Source organism: Acipenser ruthenus, chromosome 28 (assembly GCF_902713425.1).
Source record: "Acipenser ruthenus chromosome 28, fAciRut3.2 maternal haplotype, whole genome shotgun sequence".
NCBI classification, from domain to species: Eukaryota; Metazoa; Chordata; class Actinopteri; order Acipenseriformes; family Acipenseridae; genus Acipenser; species Acipenser ruthenus.
Window position 1 is genome coordinate 9,074,330 of NC_081216.1, and position 10,985 is coordinate 9,085,314.

The 10,985-nt window shown below is 39.9% G+C and overlaps 1 protein-coding gene across 2 annotated transcripts; it reads right to left on the minus strand.

The window, feature by feature from the left end:
* Positions 1 to 566: 566 nt before the first annotated feature.
* LOC117434499 (TRPM8 channel-associated factor homolog) lies at positions 567 to 7,618 on the minus strand. 2 transcript variants are annotated; one of them, XM_059003219.1, is made up of 8 exons: positions 7,571 to 7,618; positions 6,452 to 7,116; positions 5,049 to 5,980; positions 4,735 to 4,829; positions 3,804 to 4,017; positions 2,451 to 2,690; positions 1,619 to 1,956; positions 567 to 1,126 (listed from the first exon to the last, which is right to left on the minus strand). In XM_059003219.1, the coding sequence occupies exons 2-8, from the start codon at positions 7,066 to 7,068 to the stop codon at positions 902 to 904; spliced, it is 2,661 nt and encodes an 886-aa protein (XP_058859202.1). In that variant the 5' UTR covers positions 7,069 to 7,116; positions 7,571 to 7,618; the 3' UTR covers positions 567 to 901. The 2 variants fall into 2 exon arrangements, with proteins under 2 accessions (XP_058859202.1, XP_033912956.3); XM_034057065.3 differs by lacking the exon at positions 7,571 to 7,618 and adding an exon at positions 7,357 to 7,519.
* Positions 7,619 to 10,985: the final 3,367 nt, after the last annotated feature.

Here is a 10,985-nt window from a genome sequence, read left to right on the forward strand (position 1 = left end):
TAAGGACAAACCATATGAGTGGCAGTATAACATCAAATACCTTTATTGTATATTGGATCGCATTGGTTAAAAAAAGAATAGCTTGCTGAATGCCAGAGGCATTATAAAGGGGGCAGTAGAGCAGGATGCATTATAATGGGGGGCAGAATAGCGAGAGGCGCATTATATTGGGGTAGTACAGAGAAGGTGGGCTAGTAAAGGACCAGTAGCTTTGAATTTAATTGTATTTATTTGTTCCACCGTTGCCTTGTCGTTTTATGCCATTTGAAAACATTTAGTGGTTCTGGGTTGTGATGCTTCAGTATCAGATCATTTCTCTCTCCTTTTGTCTTTTGAACTCCTTTTGTCTTTGAATTTGCTTTGAGCTTGTCTGGAGAATTCTAACTGCCTTGCAATGAGCAGACTTCCTCATTGCATTCCAACCAGGTGGTGCTGACCGTAGCCTCACAATTTTGTTTTTGGAATTAATAAAACTTATAAAAGTTTCAATAAATGTTTTTGTGGTTTCATGCTGCTATTTATTTTAGCATGCACTGTAATAAACTTTGAAATCAGCCCTATTTAAAAAAAAAAAAAAAAAGAACCAGGTTGGTGTAACTTTTAAAAGGCTACTGCAGAATTCAAGAATTTCTGTTATAGGAATCATGGACCCTTGCCACAGAATTTGGAAAAGTCTGTTCAGTCCTAGGCAGTTAGGATTCTCCTGACAAGCTCCCAGACAGGTTAAGAAATGTCAGTAATTCAGTATTGGATTAACAGAACCCAGAACTGCTCAACATCATGAAGACAAGGAATAGGGGAAAAAAATAAACAAAACACACATTTGAAGCTACTTGATGATGGGGGAGATCCTTTTCATCACGATCTTGACTATTGCATCAAGACCACTGGCATGAGGGAATTAGGTGTATTTTAGCATTGGATTGTGGCTCCACTCAGGCAAAGAGCTTTCTTTAACAGGCCACCCCCAAGCCTTGAAAAACGGGAAGAGATTCTTCTGGACCTGCTGGGAAAACCTCTCTGCCCACAGGAGCATCTTGTCTGTGTTGTTGCTGCTGAGCCCTGGCTTGCTCTGGTACTCAGAGAAAAGCTTGATGAATGGCTCCCAGCCAAACCCTTCTTGCAGCTAAGAGACAAGAAAAAGCAGCAGTGGTTAATATCCGCTTCTCTACTTGTACCAACAAACATGTGCGCCCACCTCCAGAGAATAATATCAATTCTTACATCTACTCAACAGACCACCACAAATCAGACTGGAGACAAAGCTTGCCATTGAATCTGTTTTAAGTTGAGCTCTGGAAAGCTAAGATGAGACATCATGGCATCCAAGTCAAGCTGACACATTGTTTTGTGGAGTTACATGTTGAAAGAACTGCCCCAAACACTGTCAACTTGCGTCTTATACATTTTACCTTGGCTTGTTTCTTTAAGCTATGTGAAAAGAGGGTGCAAATGGAATGGAAAAAAAAAAGTTGATGTCTGCAGCCATGTAAACCAATCAGATTACAGCTTTGGTTTCTATATAAAAAAATTTTTAAAGGAATGTTTTGGGGTAGATTACTGCAATCCCATATCACACAGGAATGGATGTGATTTGCACAAAATAAAATAAAAGTACCTGCAAGTAGGTTTCCAAACAAGTCCAAACAGTCCATTCTTCAAGCTTTGCCCCATTGCGCAGGTACTGTTGAATTGTTGCCTTGCGCTGTTCTGCTGCAAGGGCACTGTGAGCCTTGTGCCGGGGGATGTCCAGGACCATCTCATGCACATAGACAGACCACAGGTTGTTGGTTGCCTCTCCAGTATAAGGAGGGAAATTCCATGCAGCCTTTTGCTGGTTATGGCCCAGCTCATGAATGGGCCCCCATGTGCCATTGGCTTTTATATATTGCAGATCTAGGATGTCTTGAATTCCACCCCATTGAATCATGATAGGATAGCCAGAATGCATCCAACCTAGAACATGCAAGCAATGTGTCAGAGTTCAATTAGACAACCGTACTGGAAATAGTTTGGATAAACTGGTATTGTATTCAGCTATGGCTAAAGGTTTTGCATCACCCTATAGAACTAACTCATTTTGCTTCTCAAAGTCAAATGAAACCTGCTAAATGTTACGTTAACATATTGAAATTACACACCGCATAAAACTGAATGAAAAACTGAGAAATGTTAAAATGTGACATTTTGAAATCTAACATGAAATACTGTACTACTGTTATGGCTTCCAGTAGATATCATTTTATAGTTTGATTACAATATGTGAATTAGTATATATACATAATGTTTATATAGTTTTTTTTTTTTTAGTATGTTTTAATCTTAATTATAGATTATGTTAAACTTTTGGCCATAGCTGTATCCTAGTAAACCTTTGAGTGGAGTTTCTACATTTTAGTTACAACTTCACCTTTATTCTAAATACCGGGACTCCAGATACTGTTGCTTACCAGCAGAGATTTGAACATCGGCCACAATCCGCTCTGGTCTGGCAAACTTTCCGGGTGTGGCTGCAAGCTCTGCTACCGCTTTCATGATTCTGTTCCACAGTAACTCAAGGGAGTGCGGATCATCCATACTGCGGATGTGCTTGGAAGGAACCGTCAGAATGATGTTCTCAAACTCCAGCTCTGCCCAGGGCGCTGGGTAATAGCGAATACTCTCCACCCACTCGACTGGACAGGTCTTTCCTGCACCAAGATGGAACATTTATCAACCATACCCTTCCTATGCAAAACGTTTCTATGTGCGGTAGGACAACCTCTTGTGGGTAGATGCATTCTGCTTGTGACACAACTTGAGCAGCAGAAACGAGTAGCTTTGATTACAAACAGGATGCAAGAGCGTGCTTATGAGTGTCTGTAGCTCGCAGAAACATATCAATTAGTCACAACTGCTAAACAAAACAATCTGAACACTCAACACAGATTAAACATGTTTTAAACAGAAATGGGAATGTGAATTGAGGTTCTCCAGACCTCTATTGTTTTCAATGGAACGTGATTATAATACCAGACATTGAAAAAGACATTTGACTTATGAAGTTTCTTTTAGTATTTCAAAATGTATCACTATTGAGTGTTTATTATATCTTATAAGCGATCAAAATGTTTGCCATAACATTTATTTTTTAAACAGAGTTTTTTTTTTCTCGTCTTCATTCAGTCTTGATAGTTTTAAAATAGGATTTCATAACTGTGTCATGCACAGGGTGTAAATTATGATTGAATCTTTAGGACCCTGGTAAGGGTTGTTTGGACAGCACTCCATTATGGATAAGGGAACAGAAGCCAAAAATCCTCAATTTTTGGTAAGAGCACTCATTTGATTAATGATTAAGTGGTGAGCCCAGTCCAGCTGGGACTAGTTCTCTTGGATATACAAGGGCAGGGTTTCTCTTTGTTATGTTTGAAAGGAGGGATCACTGTGTTGTTAAACCCTACAAGTCTATTTCTTCTCCCACCTTAGAGGGACAGGAAACCTTTGAATAATATTGTACATAAAAGTTGTGCCTGTTTTAACCCAAGAGAAACAATTAACATTGTCTGTAACACACACTCATCCTGACCAGCTGGGGGTGCTATATCACAGTATCTTTAGGCAGGGAACTTGTTTGTTAAGTGGCCTTTGGGGTCCATCCGGAAATTAGCACTGATTTGGAAACTTTATTCCAATGCATGGTGAGAGGATCTGGTACATTGCCTTCAAGGTAGAAACAAACAAGATGCTGCACTGCTAGTGGTCACAAGCTAGATTGTTAAGATATACAGTGATTCTACACAGAGAAATAAAAATACCCTTACCGCCTATGAAGTAAGGGGACCTCTCAGCCCCCTCTACAGTGATCCACACAAGGCCAAGCCGACTCCCCTCAGGCACTATGATGTAGATCAGGCCTCCCCACAGACTGGAGACTGGATTTCTTTCTTTGTCAATCGCAAATCTCCTTGTGACCACCGCTGGCCTTCTCAGCTCCTCCAGATTGCTCAAGTCATCAGTCTGGCACCCAATCTGCACCTGCAATGTATAATCAGCAGTGTCCTTCCAAAATCATTCACAGTTTGTTTATAAGAACATAAGGTTTACAAAACGAGAGGAGGCCATTCAGCCCATCTTGCTCGTTTGGTTGTTAGTAGCTTATTGATCCCAGAATCAAGCAGCTTCTTGAAGGATCCCAGTGTGTCAGCTTCAACAACATTACTGGGGAGTTGGTTCCAGACCCTCACAATTCCGAGTGTAAAAAAGTGCCTCCTATTTTCTGTTCTGAATGTCCCTTTATCTAATCTCCATTTGTGACTCCTGGTCCTTGTTTCTTTTTTCAGGTCAAAAAAGTCCTCTGGGTCGACATTGTCTATACCTTTTAGGATTTTGAATGTTTGAATCAGATCACCGCATAGTCTTCTTTGTTCAAGAAAGAATAGATTCAATTATTTTAGCCTGTCTGCATACGACATGCCTTTTAAACCCAGGATATCCCCCTTTCAAGATTGTTTCTGCCAAGCGGAGCACAGAAAGACATTCATTTATTATGCAGCAGCAGTACAAATCCAACCCAAGTTAGGAATTTCTAACCCTTAAGTTTTAAAAGGAGTTTTAACAAACGTTTGGGGTGTTGTAAACTGATCAGACATGTTTCATGACCTCAGCCTCTTGCGTTAAAAAAAAAAAAAAAACACAGAGTATCAACAGAATTTGTGTCTTTTCAATTTCAAAATTGCATTTGCTCAACTGTACCTGCCAGCCCACCGAGACGAGCGTGGAAGGGACTTCAATAATGACATTTTGTCCTGGAGAAGCAGAAAGGCCTGTGCTTCTCCATGCTTCAGCACCTAGACCACAAAAAAAAAAAACATTGTATATTAGAATGATTTTACGCTACAGCTGACGTAACATTATTCAGCAGGTTTCACTCGACCTTATGAAGTTTTAGGTGCTTCTGACTGATCTGAATCCCAACCTCTGCTTGGGACTGCCAGTAACAATAAAGCCAACTATTCAGTGCTTCACTTAATCCCTAGAATGGAAATGAAGGTGCTTTTCTTTCATACCTCCATTTGTTCCATTGACTTGCAGTTTTCTGGCAGATGCAGGCTGAGTATCAGAGAGCGCGCCGGCCAGGTTTAATAAGAACCTGCTTTCAATGGTTTTAATTGGGCTGCCTGTCACAAACTCAGGGATTCCAGCTCTGTTCACCAGGTCTGTTAGGAGTTGACGAATTGAGGTGTACGCATGGCTGTCATATGCTTTCATTTCCAAGAAAGATCTGCAGTCCAGCTCCAGTTTCTTCCACCAGCCTGACTCTGGTTCCTCTAAAGGTTTCAACCCGAGGATGTGGTTCATGAATTTGGGCAACGCTTTCCGGAAGTGATAAAAGTGCTCGAAATCTTCTGCTTTAGGAGCCTTGTACATTTTGTTTTGGATGGATGCTCCCAGAATGCTAATCCCAAGTTTATTGAGGATTTTGTTCCCAGGGTATTCGGCAACTGCGTGATTGTAAGCCCAATACCAGGCTTGACCTCCAATAAACAGACCACCTCCTTCTGCAACAAATTCACGGATATTTTCAGCCTGGTCGTCATCGTAAGCTTGGCAGCAATAAACACTACACTCTTCTTTGAAGTCAGAAAACTTGCAGGGAAATTGTTCTTGTTTTAGAAGATCACAGAGGTCGGTCAAATTTTTTCCGAGCCCTATCTTTCCTTCCTTTCCAGCATCAAGCCAACGTATAGCATTGAGGATAAAGGTCTTAATTGGGGGGTGGCTCATATAGGTTTCATGCGATACCACTATGACACGACCCTTGCCATACCGCGCACCTGCAACAAATATTTTTTGGTTTTCGTCAAATGCTATGGAGAAGGCCAAAGGACCATGCACCAGCAAATGGGAAGGATAGCTACTGCATTCTAGATTGAAGTCATTGACACCATTAAGCAGGGACCTCATATAATCAGTTGTGTGATTTACTCCTCGGGGGTTTCTAGGCAGAAATCAGAAAACAAAAACACATTAGAATTTTCTTTAATGGGTATGCAACATAGTTGTCTGTTTAGTTCAATAAGATTAATATTTGGATTTGCCTTCATAGTGATTTAAGGTTAATAAAAGGCAATAGAAATCATTTCTCCTTTTAAAGCAGCAATATATTGATCACATATTTTACAAGAAAAAAAAGTTACTCATCCACTAAATGTATTCCTTTAAGCATTTTCTTTTGTCCACACAAAGAGGAAACATTCATGACTACCTGTGTATAATCTGCCCCAAACAGGACCAGTCTTCAGTAAAATGTATGGGTGTCATCATTACAAAGCAGCTGAGTGACTATGGCATTGTGGACAAGTCTAAAGTCTTGTCATCTCAGCCTCACTCAGCTCTAGAAAGGCAGCAAGCAGCACGATGCTGCTCAATAGTTGGGTTAACCACAAAAAAAAAAAGAGAATTAACTTACGGGACTGCCAGCCAGCTCCTTGGTATTTCACTACGGACTGGGCAGACTATAGTTTGTCCATACTCTGCTGTAAAATAAACACCAGCCACACTGGTAATTTTGTTCCCATTGAAAGAGAAAAAAACATCTTCGGTTTGATGTAAATAAGACCAGTGCCAAGCCTGGCCCCCAATGAGCAGGCCGCCCCCTTGCTTTACAAAGCTGACAAGCTCTGCAACCTGGGTGTCAACATATGCGTCCATACAGTAAACCCCCATACCAGCATTGTAATCTTTACTTAACTTAACCTTGGTTCCTGTACTAGAGAGTTCAGTGGCTAAAGAATCTAGGCTACTGTGGACACCAACCAGTGCACCAGGGGATGGTTTGAGCCAGTTAACTGCATTTCGAATGAACTTAGCAAATCTGGGATCCTTCATGTAGGCTTCATGAGACAGGACCACCATCCGACCCTTGCCATATCGAGAGGCAGCAATCAGGACATCCCCGTTCGTAGTCATGGCAACTGGGAAGGCATCACCCCCTATGAGCACCAGCCTGCCAGGAACGGAATCTCCAGTAAAGTCAAAGCATTCCAGCCCTTCCACCAATGAAGCATACGCAGCTTTGCAATCCATTCTTCAGCTGGACTTTGTAACTGACACAAGAATGCGATATACTTCAGTCTGAAATTGAAAGAAAAATAACATTTAACAAAAAAAAAAAAGTCATAATTCTAATCAATTTACAATTTTAGAAATACTTGTCAGTCACATCCAGCAGTTTGGCTTCATTGGCCAATGGCCATCTTTATTACTTTAAGGCACAAGCAAATGGGTGGACCAATAGCACCAACCAGTCTCAGCAGAGCTTAGTTTGATTATTATTAAATCATTTAGCAGACGCTTTTATCCAAAGTGACTTACAAGGTGTCAGGATGTGAGGGGTGTGGTGTGGGTGGTGACATCAGGTTTCAGGAAAGCAGTACACAAAAGGCAGGAGTGCAGGGCAAAACTGCGCAGCTGCGCTCGTACTTCAAACCATAAATAAATGAGCATGATGGCCAAAGCAACAAAACACAAATCAATGCATATGAATACCTAAACATACACTATTACAGGTAGCAATCATAACACTTACTCTCTGTGTCCCTCCAAACCACTCCACCCAAACAACGGTTTTCTCCAGGCTTTTATAGTCTGTGGCTGGAGCCCAATTAATCGATAATTAACAATTACCTGGTTAAGGCTCTATCCACATTCTCACATGTATTTCTGGCTGGGAGGAATTTAACCTCCTCCCTGCCAATCCAAAGCAAACCACAGCAAAAATCATAATAATAATAGAAACAAATACATTCATAGAAGAGACGGACAACAGCCTCAAGTTCTCCGTACGCGACGCTCCACAGTCTCCCAACACAGACACACAAGCCGCAGGAAAGCCAAGGAACAGCGAGAGATGAGAGACAAGCCAGCCAAAACCAGCAGAACAATGCACTCTTGCCGGCAAAGAACACAACAAACACAAATAATACATGATTACTGAGAGCAAATTCCCGTCCCTTTCCCCAGTCCATTTTACACAGGTCCCTATTTTTAGACCATGAAATGTTATTAAATAAGCAATTTTTACAGTGAAAAAAACACAGCATTTAAACCACATCCTCTTCCTCCATATTCAGAAACATCTGACTGATTCTATAGATCTTAAATGTTTTACGTAACTTGTGTTGCCAGGGACACACGGCGTATGTATTTCGGAAAGATCTGAACGTTAAATTGTACATAAAGGCTTAATGTACAAGTGGCATTTTCAAAGCCTGTATACTGCCGTCAGAGTTGGGGGTAACGCATTACTGTAATCATATTACTTTTGTCAATAACGAGGTAACATAACGTGTTAGATTTTTAATGGGAGTTCTTCTCGTTACCTTTTCTCTATTGCACGCCTTTATTAGTGGTCTTTTCTTTTTAAAACCAAAGTACATTTCAGTTCAGTTATGACTGTAAACTTGAACTGCTCTTTATTGTATTTTACAGATGCTCCCTCAGTCATGGTTTCTAATCTCTGCTCTCATTCATCCGCACACACCGTCAAACCAGAAACCCTAACAACTCGTCTTAGCCTACTGTCTGATTATCACGACAGTAACAGGTGTTCCACAGCCTTTTACTTACAACACCCCCCTCTCTCTCTCATGACCTTTTATGCTTAGTAGTTAATTGAATAACAGTCCATTTCAAATTATCCAATTACCTCATTAAAACTCAGGTGTTTTGCTACCACTCTGATTTCTGATCCTGATGACACCTAGTGGTCAGTCTGCTGCTACTGCAGTTTTTCCACTTCCAAATGAGAACAATGTTCTTGACAATCTTACCACACCACAGTATATAATATGTATCTACAAATACATGTGTCTATCTATTATGTTAATTAATTTATCTAACACGAAGTTGTGTATATATATATATATATATATATATATATATATATATATATATATATATATATTAAGTCCGTTTTTTTCCAACTAACGCTAGTTATTCTCTTAAAAAAAAAAAGCCTTATAAACCAGGGCTGCCAATGGAACGTGAAACAAGCAATGTGATTGGTCGAGCAAGGTTCCAGCTGTCCATATATTGGATGGATAAGGACAGTTAGAGCCTTGTCACATATTCTAAATGTCACTGCGCTGCCTCACAGAATTTGAAGTACCGGTACCTATCTTGTTTACAGTTACAGATGTTATCGCTGTCTTTATACTCTCACCCTGACTGTCACTTAAAATAATATCTTTTTAGCGGTTTGTAAACACTACAGAAAAACACACTTCTGCACATTATCCACCCCTCTCTGACACAGACCTTGAAAAATTACTAGTAAATATATTGACTTACTTTTGCATGTTTCAATTAAATCAATGTACTCAGCTTCACTTATACTTTTGTGGTCCCTTAATTGGCGTAAGGATATTTAATAATTTGTTTGCCCTAAAAATTACTTCAGGTTTTTTTTTTTTGTTTTTTTTTTTAAATCCACAGACCTGGATTATAAATGCCCTTTATGGTGTCCCTATACTTTGAAGATCCTCGACTTCAGCCGCACAACGTCCGAGGCGTCCATATATTCGGGCCTTATTGCATACTTATTATGTAACTTCAGTTGCTTTTTTTATTTTCCCTCCTTATGTGTACATTGGAAAGAAACCTGTTTGACACAGAACACAGATGTATAGTTAAAAGTAAAGAATAGTCTCAACAATTGTTTCGCAGGACAAGACAAGAGAAAGAAATGTAACGAGTATATTCCTTTATTTTTGAAGAAACACACTGACTGCAGTTTATTAATAGGTCACCTCCTCAAAGTTCTGGTAAAGTTTGTGGTTTTGTCTTTTTTTAACAAAAATAATTAGTATAATATTATGCTATGGCTTCACTTTGTAATCTGGTTATTTATTTTATAGTTTTACTTTGCAAGTCAAAATAATAAAACTCTAGAACTAAATGTAAAACTAAATGTACTGACTGGCAGATGTTCTAAAGCAATCAAGCACGATGCATTATATTTCGTTGTGAATTCCCTACATGTTTTTTCTCAGCAGTTACTTCAGTAGTACATTGCTCTGGCTTATCAGTATAAAAATACTTACTATACAGATAATGTTATCAGAAATGTCTTGCTAATTTTGTGCAAATGTATTCTAGTCACACAGTCCAATTGCATGTTATATTTTGTATATGATGCTTTACCTCGTGTTCTTGAAGGTGGGGGTGTTCAACCCTGGTTAAGTGTATAACTGGGGAGGTGCATTTATATGCTGCACACCCAATGATATTACCCAACCAGATGCTAACGACATATTGTATTTTCTCCTCCTCTTCTGCTGCTATTACTGTACTAAGTTCAATTAGCCCATAATTACCAGTACGTATTTTATTTAGACCCACCTGTCTTAGGCTAATAAAGTGTGGGAACATGTGTTCACACAGTATCGGCAGGCAGTGTGGTCCAGTGGTTAAAGAAAAGGGCTTGTAACTAGACGTTCCCCGGTTCAAATTCCACCTCAGCCACTGACTCATTGTGTGACCCTCAGCAAGTCACTTAACCTCCTTGTGCTCCGTCTTTCGGGTGAGACGCACTTTTTAAGTGACTCTGCAGCTGATGTGTAGTTCAGACACCGTAGCCTCTGTAAGTCGCTTTGGATAAAGGTGTCTGCTAAATAACCAAATAATAATAATATAGTGCATTTTGGCAGTTGTATCAAACTACAAACGCAGTAACAATGTACCCATTTATCAGTCCTGATTAGATCGCAAATGTAATTTACTGGGAAATTGTGTGATTCTGTTTATTGATAGTGTAAAATGAAATTGACAGCATAGTTCATTGAAGAGGCAACATCCCTGCAGGAAGTGTTGCAGTCCACGTTTTTAGTTTAGCTCGGGTTGTGAACAATTTAAAAGCTCAGCCAGTAATAGGTCTCTTTCCTATCGGGGGTCAATGAGTCCATTCACACGGCCTTGCTTGACCCATTGGATCAGTGAAAGCA